The sequence below is a fragment of the Physeter macrocephalus genome, chromosome 8, assembly GCF_002837175.3.
Source record: "Physeter macrocephalus isolate SW-GA chromosome 8, ASM283717v5, whole genome shotgun sequence".
NCBI classification, from domain to species: domain Eukaryota; kingdom Metazoa; phylum Chordata; class Mammalia; order Artiodactyla; family Physeteridae; genus Physeter; species Physeter macrocephalus.
Window position 1 is genome coordinate 78,024,849 of NC_041221.1, and position 15,348 is coordinate 78,040,196.

Here is a 15,348-nt window from a genome sequence, read left to right on the forward strand (position 1 = left end):
CAGCAGAGGGAGGCCTGCATACCACAAAAAAAAAAAAAAAAAAAAAAAATGCTTGTTTAGGGACTTCCCTGGTGGCGCAGTGGTTAAGAATCTGCCTGCCAAAGCAGGGGACACAGGTTCGATCCCTGGTCTGGGAAGATCCCAAATGCCACAGAGCAGCTAAGCCTGTGCATGACAACTACTGAGCCTGCGATCTAGAGCCAGTGAGCCACAAATACTGAGCCCACGTGCCACAGCTACTAACGCCCGCGCACCTAGAGCCCATGCTCCACAACAAGAGAAGCCCCTGCAATGAGAAGCCTGCGCACCACAATGAAGAGTAGACCCCACCCACTGCAACTAGAGAAAGCCTGCGCGCAGCAACAAAGACCAACGCAGCCAAAAATAAATAAATTAATTAATTTAACAAACAAACAAAGTGTGTTTAAGATGCTGTCATGTTTTATAAAGTAACAGCGGAACATACGAATTCACTTCATCATGTTGCTCTAAGATAGAAAGAAAATTCAGACTGTGTTACAAACCAAAGGAAAATAACTGTTTCTTCTAAAGTTAAAATAATAGATTTGTTCATTTGTCCTAGGGTATGCCCAGTATGCGTGTATAATAAATAATAAAAGGCTTATGCCAGTTAAGTTGGAATTTTGGAACAAAAGAGATGTAACTGATTCATCTGTACTTTTTTTGTATTATCAAACCAACTCTCTAATATATTAAATTTTAACAAAACTTCAGTTCTGCTACATTAGGTACATTTGGACCTTTAAATCCCTGCTGTAATTAAAGCTAATTCTTTATGTTATGTATGTTGACTTGATAATTGGCTCAACGTTCAAAATGAAAATTTAGGTTTAGTTGTATTCTCTAGACCTGCACTGTTCAGCCAGCTCCATCTGTCTATTGAATACTTGAAATGTAGCTAATCCTAATTAAGATGCTTTCTAAGTGTAAACTACACTCAATTTTGAAGACTTAGTATGGAAAATCCTTGTAAAATATTTTGGTAATTTTTATATTGATTAAATGTTAATTTTATATATAATTAATAATATTTTGTAAGTACTGGGTTAGATAAAATGAATTTCACTGGTTTCTTTTTACCTTTTTAATGGCCCTACTAGATAATTTTAAAGTATAAATATAACTTGCATTTTATTTTTGACCGCATTGTTCTAGGCTGTCACATGTCCAAGCAATATGTGATGAGGGCCTGGACTGGGACAGTTAAGACACTGAAAATAGATAAGGAGAGAAAATTGGGATAAATTTCAGGCATAGTCTATAGCACTTGGTGATTGATTTCAAGTGGTGGTTAAGGAGATGTCAAAGACTTATGATTTGGATAAGTGGATGGTAATATCATTAACCAGGAAAGGGAACATGAGAGGAAGAGGCAGTAGAGATAATAGCTATTTCACTCTACATATATCTTCACTAATTCATTGAAACATTTAGCATTAAATATAAGATGGTCATGTTTAAGAGTCTTCTCTCCTGTTCCCACCTCTTTCCAGAATTTGAATTCAGAAGATCAAAAAACATCAAGTATTGAACATATAAGCTGCAGTGAGGGAGAAGATTTTGCAAGTGTGAAAAAGAAGGCCAAAATAGACATTCATTACAAAAAGAGTCCCCCCAAATATACTCTTCCAGTTAGCGCAAAGACTGTAGAATCTACTCTTAATGAAAACATTTATAATTCGGCTTCATTTAAAGATGAGAAAATCATAGAGACTGATAGTGAGCCTGAAGAAGGTGAAATTACAGACTCTCAGACCGAGGACAGTTATGATGAAGACATTACCAGTGAAGACAATGTAACTGCAGAAGATTCTGAAGATGAAGGTGAGTAAATGGCCATTATTTAATTTTACATAAATAACCAAGTATGGTCATTGTAAAAGTGCAAAACAGTTAAAAGTGTTATTAACCCATATATCTGCCAAAAAGTTAGCTGATTGTTTTAAAGAGATTAATGACATTATTAAAAATTATAACTGCTTGGTTATTTTTCAAGAGTAGGATGTGAATAAATGACTAGTACTTGGATCCTGAAGTTTCATTGCATTGAATGGCTTAGTCAGTAGAACACAAAACCAAGTTACCTACTTTCTAATCCTAAAGTAGGTACAAAGTCTATTTTAGTGGATTAGATAATTGTCCACTTTTGTAATTGAGGGAGGGAAAGCAGTTGCCTTTAAAAAGAGTAGTCCATGAATTCAGCTTACATGGGTATTATGGTAAATCTAATATTTATTTTACTTGAGGATATAAAGATATACTTTTAAAACTCAGTATTTCATATTGGTGTGTATGAGCTTATTTTGTTCTTAATGGAATTTCCTCTCATTTTTTCTTAAAAAGGGTAGACTCAGTTTTTCTAACTTAATGTAAAAATGCTTTTTTGGGATACTTTCAAATTCCAAGACCTTAAAAAAGAGAGAGTTGATTATTTTATAATTGTGATAGGTGCTGAATATCTTTAGGTTGATCTTTTTATAAATTTATTTATTTGGGGCCACATTGCACTGCATGTGGGATCTTAGTTCCCTGACTGGGGATCAAGCCTGTGCCCCCTGCAGTGGAAGTGTGGAGTCTTAACCACTGGACCGCCAGGGAAGTCCTATAGGTTGATCATTTCAAATTGGTGACATTGTTAAACCTTACTTACTGTGTATGTGGTATAGCAGAATTTAAGAATGTTGTTTTAAACAGAATGAAGATTTTTATCAATATATTTTTACTTTATGTATGCCTCCTACTCATCCCTATATATTTCTAATTTTTTCCCATAGCATTTGAATTAATATTTACACATTTCTTTCTTTGGCAGATGAAGAAAAAATTTGGCCCCCATGTATTAGAGTAATTGTAATTAGATCACCTGTGTTGCAGACAGGATCACTTTTTATCATTACAGCTGTAAATCCTGCTACAATTGGAAGGTAAAAATGTTTAATGTTATTATATTTGTGTATTTGTCTTATTCCAGTGGACTCTGCTTTTCCTGAGCAGTTAATCATTAAATATGCATGGTACTTGTTGAATAGGCAAAAAGTGACATCAGTGTCCCTCCCTTTTCCACTCGAAAAATATTCTGACACTTACCTTTTATCACCTGCTTTTGGAAGACAATTAGAAATATAACCTCATTATCCCTAAAGGAGACTGCCTATGTAAAGAGGTAAAATCTTGGTGATAGGGCTTCCCTGGTGGCACAGTGGTTGAGAGTCTGCCTGCTGCAGGGAACACAGGTTCGTACCCCAGTCTGGGAGGATCCCACATGCCGCGGAGCGGCTGGGCCCATGCGCCATGGCCGCCGAGCCTGCGCATCTGGAGCCTGTGCTCCGCAACGGGAGAGGCCACAATAGTGAGAGGGCCCACGTCCACCAAAAAAAAAAAAAAAAAAATCTTGGTGATATGATACCTTCCACAGAGGTTCTGTCATTTTCTTACCTTTTGTATCACTTGTTTTAGGTTTAAATTACTTAAACCCACTATTGACCTCCTCTGATTCTTTTCCTTTACCCCTTTGTAATTCAGCCAGCTTGGTAGAGAGGTAGGTTTTAATCATGAGTAGGATAATTTCCTTTCTTCCCAACTGGAAAGGTAATGTATCTTTAATTCAGGTTCCATACGATATCTTAATTTTAAATTCTTAGAAATAGTATACTTTTTTTACATGTAGTGATAGAAGTGGAAACAGTCAACAGGTCTGGAAAAAGTGATTGACATTATTAGTACAAAGGATATTTTGTCTCACTGGATGTTTACTAGCCTGTGACAGATGTACCAAAGAGTAAAAGTAATTCTGGAACTTTCTTTTAAACAGGAAATTAGAGTAGCATTATGGAAGCCAGATTTAGTGTGATAGAGAGACATGCATTTTAACATTATCCTTTAAAACAAAAAAACTTATCTTAAAAAAAATTCTTTAAGTGCTACATTTATGTATGCTTCAAAAATAATTAAAGGCATTTTACTTAACTCTGCAGAGAAAAAGATATGGAGCATACTCTCCGAATCCCTGAAGTTGGTGTCAGTAAGGTAAGCTCTTTGGTTTTTCGGTTACAGCCCCCTAGATGTGATTTTGTAAATCATCATTATGGCAGAAAGCTTAGGGTTTTTCCCATTAAAAAGAAAGGTTATAGTCAATATAGTAATGGTAATGAAAGCAATGCAGATTTGTTTATTCCACTGCTTGAGAAAATAAAAATTCTCTTTCATAATTTGGATGAGCTAAAATTATGTTTAATTTTTAACAGTCTGGTGCAGGAGTAGAAAACGTGGATTAATTTAAGTATTAAAGTAATACCCATTTAACAAATATTTATTGAGTGAAATAAATATGCTAGATATTATAGCAGTTCAAAAATAAATCAGACCTGGATTCAGGCTACTTTAGTGCATGGTTACTTTGAGTCCAGGGTATTTTCCAACTCAAGAACAATCTATCTTCTGCCATCCAAGGCTTTCCATTTATATCTTTTCCTAGTTGAGTCTCTAATGGTTTCAGGAAAAAGAGCAGTCAGGTTTTTCAAAACAAACAATAAAAACAGTTGCAGCTTAAGTTATAAGGTTTAGCTACCAAAACTCTCATTTATCTTTTTTCTTTAATATATTTTCTGTACTTTTCCCCCTCCCTTTTCTGTTACCTTTTTTTTTTTTGACCTTTCATCATCCCCATTTTGTTTCTATTTAATGGACTATAATATAATTCTAAAATATGTATTTTTTGTGATTTTTGTCTTTTTGGAATGAAATTTGTTTTCCCATTATTAGTTTGAAAGTCTAGTTATCTTTACTTTGTACTCATTCAGAGGGAAGGAAATCCTCATAATTCTTACTTTGACCAAGTTATCTTTCTTTTTTACCTTCTTATGACCCTTGATTCTTCTGCCTCCAAAGAAAGCCCAATCTGTAACAAATAGCAAAGACGTCCTTCTCCCACTTCAGTCTAAAATGTAGGTAGTTCTCTGATGGCATTTCTGCTTTTTCCTTCTTTTAAACAAACATGTCCACTGGTGGGATAGATAATTTGTTAGCTGTGTGAAATCAGTTTGACAATATATATCACACATACCCAGGTATATGAAAAAATTAAATTAAAAAAAACCCCACATCATATTAATATTAGGGGGAAAACAGAAAGGAATATTTAATGAATGGATAGGAAAGGACCTTCTAAGTTTAAAAAAAAGGAAAAAAATCACAGAGGACAAGGTAATACTGAATAATTTAAGTTTGAAGTTCTTTATTTGTTAAATAAATTTAAAAGGCAGACTAGGACAGTCAGATCTGATAAAATATATATCCTTTATATTTTAAAAGCTCATACAAATTCATTTTTTCAAACCCCCCTGTGGGTAAATGAGAGAAGGACATAAATAAGTAATTCACAGTAGAGGAAATATGGTTAATATGGGAAAACCATTCAATATTTGTAGTAATGTAAGAAATACAAATGAGAGCAAGATGTCATTTTTCATCCTATTTATTAAATATCCTTCTTGTTGAGAGCATAATTTAGAAAGCTCTTTGGAATAAGGTTTCAGGTCAAAAGACTTGAAACTTTAAACTCTTCGATACAGTTATTATGATTCTCAACAACCCAATTGAAAGAAATGTACGAAGGACATGAAGAGAAAATTTACAGAAGAGGAAACCCAAATGGCTAATAAATATAAGAAAAGGTTGCAGTCTCAACAGTAATAAGGAAAATGCAAATTAAAATCACAGTGATGAGATTAATTTCATACCTGTTATGCTTGCAAAAACTAAAAATTCTGACAATACAAAGTGTTGTTTAAGAGTACATGGAGCAACAAGAATTCTTATAGATTGGCGTGGAATATAAATTGGTCCAACCACTTTGGAAAATGATAATGGCAGTATCAAAGTTTAAGGTTTGCATATACTGCGGCTTAGCAGTTTCATTCCTAAGTGTATACCCCAGAGAAACCCTTGTATTGTCCACAAGAAGGGTGCATGTACAAGAATGTTCATAGAAGCATTCTGAAAAATAGTAAAACCTTGGAAAAAACCTGGATGTCGGCATCAGAAGAATGTGTAGAAATATGTAGAACACGTATTGGTACAGTCATACAATGGATTACCATTCAGCATAGTAGCACAACTATGCACAACAGCTAGATATATACTTCACAACATAATATTAAGCCAAAGAAGCAAGATAAAAGAAATATATACTCTTAGCATAAATTTGTCAGAACTCATCAAACTGTACATTTAAGAACTATGAATTTCCGGTCTATAAACTGTCTCAATAAAAAATTCATAGTGTGATTCCTATTTATATCAAGTTCCAAACAAGACAAAATAAACATAATTTTTATGGATATATACATATATGGCAAAAGTATAAAGAAATACATCATGATTAAATAAACATCAAACCTCTGAAAGAAAGGGTGGAGGATAGAGTGAAGTACACATCGATGGATAATAATTTATTTTCTTTTAAGTATCTGAGGCAAATATAGCAAAATTTATTAAAGCTGGATATGGGTAGACATTTTTCAGTATATTCTTTTGTATGTTTGAACCATTTTATAATAATTTTATACTTATGAAAATTTTTAAGAACGTTATTGAGATATAGTCTACATACCGTATACTGTTTACCCATTGAAAGTGTGTAATTCAGAGGATTTTAGTGTATTCACAGTTGTGTAACCATCACCACAGTCAATTTTAGAACATTTTTATCACCATGAAAAGAAACATCATACTCAATAGTGATCACTTCCCATTTCCACCTGACCTCCACACCCCTAGGCAAACCACCAGTCTACTTTCTGTCTCTGTGGATTTGCCTGTTCTGCACATTTCATATAAATGGAATCATATAATATATAGTCTTTTGTAACTCTTTTTTTTTTTAACATCTTTATTGGAGTATAACTGCTTTGCAGTGTTGTGTTAGTTTCTGCTGTATAACAGAGTGAATCAGCTGTATGCATACGTATATCCCCATATCCTCTCCCTCTTGCACCTCTCTCCCACCCTCCCTATCCCACCCCACTAGGTGGTCACAAAGCACTGAGCTGATCTCCCTGTGCTATGCAGCTGCTTCCCACTAGCTATCAATTTTACGTTTGCTATTGTATATATATCAGTGCTACTCTCTCACTTCGTCCCGGCTTACCTTTCCCCGTGTCCTCAACGCCATTCTCTACGTCTGTGTCTTTATTCCTATCCTAACCTTAGGTTCATCAAAACCATTTTCTTTTGTTTTTTTTTTAGATTCCATGTATATGTGTTAGCATACGGTATTTGTTTTTCTCTTTCTGACTTACTTCACTCTGTATGACAGACTCTAGGTCCATCCACCTCACTACAGATAACTCAAATTCATTTCTTTTTATGGCTAAGTAATATTCCATTGTATGTATATGCCACATCTTCTTTATCCATTCATCTGTTGATGGACACTTAGGTTGAGGGTATATGCCCAGTAGTGGGATTACTGGGTCATATGATAGTTCTATTTTTAGTTTTTTAAGGAACCTCCATACTGTTCTCCATAGTGGCTGTATCAATTTACATTGCCACCAACAGTGTAAGAGGTTTCCTTTTCTCCACACCCTTTCCAGCATTTCATGTTTGTAGATTTTTGATGATGGCCATTCTGACCGGTGTGAGGTGATACCTCATTGCAGTTTTGATTTGCATTTCTCGAATGATTAGCGATGTTGAGTATCCTTTATGTGTTTGTTGGCAGTCTGTATATCTTCTTTGGAGAAATGTCTGTTTAGGTCTTCTGCCCATTTTTGGATTGGGTTGTTTGTTTTTTTGATATTGAGCTGCATGAGCTGCTTGTAAATTTTGGAGATAATCCTCTGTCAGTTGCTTCATTTGCAAATGTTTTCTCCCATTCTGAGGGTTGTCTTTTCATCTTGTTTATGGTTTCCATTGCTGTGTAAAAGCTTTTAAGTTTCTTTAGGTCCCATTTGTTTAATTTTGTTTTTATTTCCATTTCTCTAGGAGGTGGTTCAAAAAGGATCTTGCTGTGATTTATGTCATAGAGTGTTCTGCCCATGTTTTCCTCTAATAGTTTTGTAGTGCCTGGCCTTACATTTAGGTCATTAATCCATTTTGAGTTTATTTTTGTGTATGGTGTTAGGAAGTGTTCTCATCTCATTCTTTTACATGTAGCTGTCCATTGTTCCCAGCACCACTTATTAAAGAGGCTGTCTTTTCTCTATTGTATATTCTTGCCTCCTTTATCTAAGATAAGGTGACCATATGTGCGTGGGTTTATCTCTGGGCTTTATATCCTGTTTCATTGATCTATATTTCTGTTTTTGTGCCAGTACCATACTGTCTTGATTACTGTAGCTTTGTGGTATAGTCTGAAGTCAGGGAGCCTGATTCTTCCAACTCCGTTTTTCTTTTTCACAATTGCTTTGTCTATTTGGAGTCTTTTGTGTTTCCATACAAATTGTGCAATTTTTTGTTCTAGTTCTGTGAAAAATGCCATTGGTAGTTTCATGTCATCTGCAAACAGTGACAGCTTTACTTCTTCTTTTCCAATTTGGATTCCTTTTATTTCTTTTTCTTCTCTGATTGCTGTGGCTAAAACTTCCAAAACTATGTTGAATAATAGTGGTGAGAGTGGGCAACCTTGTCTTGTTCCTGACCTTTAGTGGAAATGGTTTCAGTTTTTCACCATTGAGAACAATGTTGGCTGTGGGTTTGTCATATATGGCCTTTATTATGTTGATGTAGGTTCCCTCTATCACTACTTTCTGGCATATCATAAATGGGTGTTGAATTTTGTTGAAAGCTTTTTCTGCATCTTTTGAGATTATCGTATGGTTTTTATCATTCAGTTTGTTAATACGATGTATCACACTGATTGATTTGCGTATACTGAAGAATCCTTGCATTCCTGGAATAAACTCCACTTGATCATGGTGTTTGATCCTTTTAGTGTGCTGCTGGATTCTGTTTACTAGTATTTTGTTGAGGAATTTTTGCTCCTATGTTCATCAGTGATATTGGCCTGTACTTTTCTTTTTTTGTGACATCTTTGTCTGATTTTGGTATCAGGGTGATGGTGGCCTTGTCGAATGAGTTTGGGAGTGTTCCTCCCTCTGCTATATTTTGGAAGAGTTTGAGAAGGATAGGTGTTAGCTCTTCTCTAAATGTTCAGTAGAATTCGCCTGAGAAGCCATCTAGTCCAGGGCTTTTGTTTGTTGGAAGATTTTTAATCACAGTTTCAATATCAGTGCTTGTGATTGGTCTGTTTATATTTTCTATTTCTTCCTGGTTCAGTCTCGGAAGGTTGTGCTTTTCTAAGAATTTGTCCATTTCTTCCAGGTTGTCCATTTTATTGGCATATAGTTGTTTGTAGTAATCTCTCATGATCCTTTGTATTTCTGCAGTGTCAGTTGTTACTTCTCCTTTTTCATTTCTGATTCTGTTGATTTGAGTCTTCTCCCTTTTTTTGTCGATGAGTGTGGCTAATGGTTTATCAATTTTGCGTTTCTTCTCAAAGAACCAACTTTTAGTTTTATTGATCTCTGCTATCACCCAAGATATGGTCTATCCTGGAGAATGTTCCATGAGCCCTTGAGAAAAAAGTGTATTCTGTTGTTTTTGGATGGAATGTCCTATAAATATCAATTAAGTCCATCTTGTCTAATGTGTCATTTAAAGCTTATGTTTCCTTATTTATATTCATTTTGGATGATCTGTCCATTGGTGAAGGTGGCGTGTTAAAATCCACTACTATTATTGTGTTATTCTTGATTTCCCCATTTATGGCTGTTAGCATTTGCTTTATGTATTGAGGTGCTCCTATGTTGGGGCATAAATATTTACAGTTGTTATATCTTCTTCTTGGATTGATATTTTGATCATTATGTAGTGTCCTTCTTTGTCTCTTGTAGTAGTCTTTATTTTAGAGTCTATTTTGTCTGATATGAGAATTGCTACTCCAGCTTTCTTTTGATTTCCATTTGCATGGGATGTCTTCTTCCATCCCCTTGCTTTCAGTCTGTATGTGTCCCTAGGTCTGAAGTGGATCTCTTGTAGACAGCATATGTACGGGTTTTGTTTTTGTATCCATTCAGCCAGTCTATGTCTTTTGGTTGGAGCATTTAATCCATTTACATTGAAGGTAATTATCGATATGTATGTTCCTATTACCATTTTCTTAAATGTTTTGAGTTTGTTTTTGTAGGTCTTTTCCTTCTCTTGTGTTTCCTTCCTAGAGAAGTTCCTTTAGCATTTGTTGTAAAGCTGTTTTGGTGGTGCTGAATGCTGTTAACTTTTGCTTGTCTGTAAACATTTTAATTTCTCCATCAAATCTGAATGAGGTCCTTTCTGGGTAGAGTAATATTGTTCGTAGATATTTCCTTTTCAGCACTTTAAATATGTCCTGCCACTCCCTTCTGGCTTGCAGAGTTTCTGCTGAAAGATCACCTGTTAACCTTATGGTGATTCTCTTGTATGTTATTTGTTGCTCTTCCTTTGCTGCCTTTAATTTTTTCTTTGTATTTATTTTTTGATAGTTTGATTAATATGTGTCTCTATGTGTTTCTCTTTGGGTTTATCCTGTATGGTACTCTCTGTGCTTCCTGCACTTGATTGACTATTTCCTTTCCCATGTTAGGGAAGTTTTCAACTATAATCTCTTCCAATATTTTCTCAGACCCTTTCTTTTTCTCTTCTTCTGGGACCCCTGTAATTTGGATGTTGGTGCGTTTAATGTTGTCCCAGATGTCTCTGAGACTCTCCTCAATTCTTTTCATTCTTTTTTCTTTTTTCTGCTCCCTGGCAGTTTTTTCCACCATTTTATCTTCCAGCTCTCTTACCTGTTATTTTGTTATTGATACCTTCTAGAGTATTTTTAATTTCAGTAATTGTGTTGTTCATCATTGTTTGTTTGCTCTTTAGTTTTTCTAGATCCTTGTTAAATGTTTCTTGTATTTTCTCCATTCTGTTTTCGAAAAAAAGGGGGGTGGGCAGGGAACAAGCCAGAAGGAGAGAACAATAACAAAGTATAAAGAATAAAATAAAATTAGAAAAATAAAAATATAAAAGAACAACAGTGAATCAACAAGGTAAAACAGAACCCCAGTGTAAAAGAGGAAAAAAGAAAAAAATGCACCTTGGCTATGGGGGCAGAGTTTAGGCTGGGGTGGAACAGGCAGGGGCGGGATTTAGGGTGGGGTGGGACCTAGGCAGGTTGGGGGTGACATTTGAGCATGGGGTGGGGCCTAGGTGGCCACGTTCAGGCATTGGGTGGGGCCTCTGCTTTGGACCTGTGTGGAAAGGGAGAGGAGGCAGCATGTTGAAAGAAGGGCCTCTGGAGTGTGGACTTCTGGAGTTTGGAGGTAGGGCCCTGAGTGAGAGTGTGTGGGTGGGGTTTAGGCCAAGTGTTGGAGGGTATCTCTGAGTGCAGAGGTGGGGCCCTGGGTGGGGGTGTGGGGATGGGGCTTGGGTTCTGCGAGGCAGGAGGGAGGCTCTGAGGGCAGAGGATTAGGCCTGGGAGCCCAACATGCTTCCCGGTGCCTAGGTGGACAGGGAAAGAAAGCACTGGCCCCGTTCCCTTCCGTTCTTTTTTGCCCCTCCCCCACTGTCTCCCCCAGGGTCTCCCCCACCGCTGGACCCCTAACCGTGGGTGGATCCCACTGGGTGTAGGAACTCCTTCCCTCCCTAGCCACCCCTCAGGGGTGCTGTGCCTTAGGTCTGGCCTTTACTTTTGCTCCCCCTTCCCTCTCTGCCACTTCCTCAGGACCCGTGCGGCTGGAGGGGGCCTCGGTGGGCAGAGGATCAGGCCTGGGATCTGAACACGTTCCTGGGGGCCCAAGTGGGCAGGGGAAACCTGGCCACGCTCCCTTTTGATCCTCTGCCCTCCCATTGGTTCCCCAATTTCCCCCTTTGGGCGTGGGATCCCTTCCCCTCCCCCAGCCGCCCCTTAGGGGTGCCAGTCCCGTCTCCACTTCTCCTCCCCCTTCACTCCCCCCACACCCCACATCCTACCCAGTTGCTGGGGGTTCCTCCTGTCCCCTTAGGTGTCTGTTGTCCCCCACTGGTGCCTGCTAGGTGCCCTAGTTGTGCTGAGACTCGAATTCCCTGTCCTCCTAGTATGCTATCTTGACTCCGCCCCTGTAAGTAGCTTTTTTACTTAATTAGCATATCTTTAAGATTCATCCATGTTGTAGCATATATCAGTACTTCATTTCTTTTTATTGCCAAATAATATTCCATTGTTCAGATACAGTGTATTTTATCTGTTCATCAGCTGATGGACATTTGAATTGTTTCCACTTTTTGGTTATTAAGAATAATGCTGCTGTGAACATTTCACGTACAGGTTTTTGTGTGGAGGTATGTTTTCATTTCTCTTGATGCCTACCTCAGAGTAGAATTGTTGCATCGTATGGTAACTCTGTTTAACATTTTGAGGAACTGTCAGATCCCCCACAAAGAAGCTGCACCTTTTCCATTCCCACCAGCAATGTATTGTTTATGAAATTTAAAGTTAAATATTTCAGCAGCTCTATATCCAGTTAAATAGACATGTATTGAGTACATGCCCAATATATGTGAGGCACTGCATTATGTACTAAGTGTTAAGAAAATTGTAAACTAAATGTAAGCAATAGGGACTTCCCTGGTGGTCCAGTGGTAGAGAATCCACCTTCCAATGCAGGGGATGTGGGTTCGATCCCTGGTCGGGGAACTAAGATCCCACATGCTGCGGGGCAACTAAGCCCGAGCGCCTCAGCAAGAGAGCCCACGTGCTGCAAACTACAGAGCCCACAGCACTCTGGAGCCCACGCACCACAACTAGAGAGAAAACCCACACGCCACAACGAAAGATCCACATGCCTCAAGGAAGATTCTGCATGCTACAGCTAAGACCTGATGCAGCCAAATAAATAAGCAAATAAATGAATAAATAAATAAATTAAATTAATTAAATAAAAATAAATAAATGTAAGTGACAATTGTAAGCAGTACAGTGACATTCACATATACGGAAACTTTGTATAATTTAATTGTTATATAAACAGAGTGCTGTGGAACAGAAGGAGTGATTAGTTCTGAGTATTGAAAATTTGGAAAAAACTGAGAAGTTGGCCTTGAATATTTCAAATCACCTTTCGTATTAAGAATTTTTAATAACATGAACAAATATATTAGGTGAAAAAATTATTTCAAATTATATATATAGCATAATCTCAACTATATTATAAAAGTAGAAAAGGTAGGACACATACTAAATTATTAATGGTAATTATAGGTGGAATTATAGGTGACTTTTTCTCCTGTAGCCTTCTCATTTCTACCAGAAGCATTATTATACTTTTGTATTCTGAAAAGAATGTATTAAAAATAATAAAAGTTAAATTATTAAGAGACTAAAGTTCGTTGCATCTTATCATAGAGAAATTATCTATGGTTTTAAAAAAAGGTATAATACTTTATAATTACCTGTTGTTTTTTTTTAAGTTTCATGCAGAAATTTATTTTGACCACGACTTACAAAGTTATGTCCTTGTGGATCAAGGCAGTCAGAATGGTACAATTGTTAATGGAAAACAGATTCTTCAAGTGAGTATATACTTATTAATTAAATACTTGCGCATTATTTTAAAAAACTGAAATGAAACTTTTTATCCCTCAGGGCCATAGTTATTATACATATCATTTAGTTCAGATTGCTATTCACCCAAATGTGTTAACATGGAAGGAAATTCTTAGGGCTAAAAAATGTATACAGTAAGTGGATACTTGAGTTTTGACTTCTAATTATGTACCTGTGCCTTATTTTTAGAAATAAATGCATTTTAAAGCTATTCAGAGTAAATGTTCTTATAGCAACTTTAGGGGCCATCCTTTGTGTGTGTGTGTGTGTGTGTGTGTGTGTGTGTGTGTGTGTGTGTGTGTGTGTGTGTCTGTGTTTAAACTTTTAAAGGAAATGTTGTTAAACTGTAAACTCCTTGAAGGCAGGGGCTATGTCTATTCAGTTAACTCTTCTATCCAAACATGTAACAAAGTGCTTTAACACATAATAAGATAATATATGGAAGGGAGGGAGGGAGGTCTTATTCTTAGTCTATAAGAAGCAAAAATGAGATAAAACTGAATTATCAAGAGAGGATGGAAAAAGGGAAGTATGATGCACTTATCTCCATTTTGGTAATAGACTGAAGTTTGAGTTGGGTATTTCTGTGATAGGATTGGGTATGGAGATGGGGAGATCAGTGGATTTTGATAATATAAAAATTAGAGGGCTTCCCTGGTGGCGCAGTGGTTAAGAATCTGCCTGCCAATGCAGGGCACACGGCTTCGAGCCCTGGTCCCGGAAGATCCCACATGCCGCGGAGCAACTAAACCCGCGAGCCACAACTACTGAGCCCATGTGCCACAACTAATGAAGCCCACACGCTTAGAGCCTGTGCTCTGCAATAAGAGAAGCCACTGCAATGAGAAGCCCGCGCACCACAACGAAGAGTAGCCCCCGCTCTCTGCAGCTAGAGAAAGCCCACGCCTGGCAATGAAGACCCAATGCAGCCAAAAATAAATAATAATAAATAAAATATTTAAAAAAAATTAGAAGTTGCTCGGTTCAGCTGTCATCTTCTCGACTAGTAGAATATTATGCATCACCTTCAAGTTTTGTGGAAATGTGTCTGCATATGTCTATCTCATTGAGAACAATCTCAAATTTTTTTTTTATAATCAGACATTACTTACAGTAGACATAAAATAAAATAACCATATATAACTCTATTGGGTTTGGTTTTGTAATTTTTTTCTCCTTTAGCCCAAAACTAAATGTGACCCTTATGTACTTGAGCATGGAGATGAAGTGAAAATTGGAGAGACTGTGTTGTCCTTTCACATTCACCCTGGCAGTGATACCTGTGATGGCTGTGAACCAGGGCAGGTTAGAGCTCACCTTCGTCTTGATAAGAAAGATGAACCTTTTGGTATGTGAAACATACTGTTTATGCGCATGGTAGCTTTTTAATTCACTGCGTGTTCTAAAATAGTATCAGTTAGTTACCAGCTTCATATCTAATTGATGTAATACTCTATTGAGATATATTTATATTTAAGTGAATATTATCAAATGAGACTAAGAAATGACATGTATTTGAAGTTTGAGACCTAGACTAGTAGATTATGATTGTAGTTGGTTTTTCTGTGTAATAATTTAGTTGTACTATTACAGCATTAGGTTACTTTATGACCAGGAATGATAATCATTAGCTCTGTTTTTGCTAATCCAGTCTATAGGCTTTTGAAGCAGCGCTACAATGGTAGCTAAATGTACTTCAAAGGAGTAATTGTGACATAAAT

At 36.8% G+C, this 15,348-nt stretch overlaps 1 protein-coding gene across 1 annotated transcript in view; it reads left to right on the forward strand.

Annotated features, from left to right (window-relative positions):
- Positions 1–15,348, forward strand: part of AGGF1 (angiogenic factor with G-patch and FHA domains 1) — a 53,230-nt gene that overhangs the window by 22,817 nt on the left and 15,065 nt on the right. The window contains exons 6-10 of the mRNA XM_007116789.4: positions 1,515–1,845; positions 2,834–2,945; positions 3,996–4,047; positions 13,492–13,593; positions 14,810–14,975. Of these exons, the coding sequence (XP_007116851.1) occupies positions 1,515–1,845; positions 2,834–2,945; positions 3,996–4,047; positions 13,492–13,593; positions 14,810–14,975 (763 nt within the window). The remainder of the gene's footprint in view (positions 1–1,514; positions 1,846–2,833; positions 2,946–3,995; positions 4,048–13,491; positions 13,594–14,809; positions 14,976–15,348) is intronic.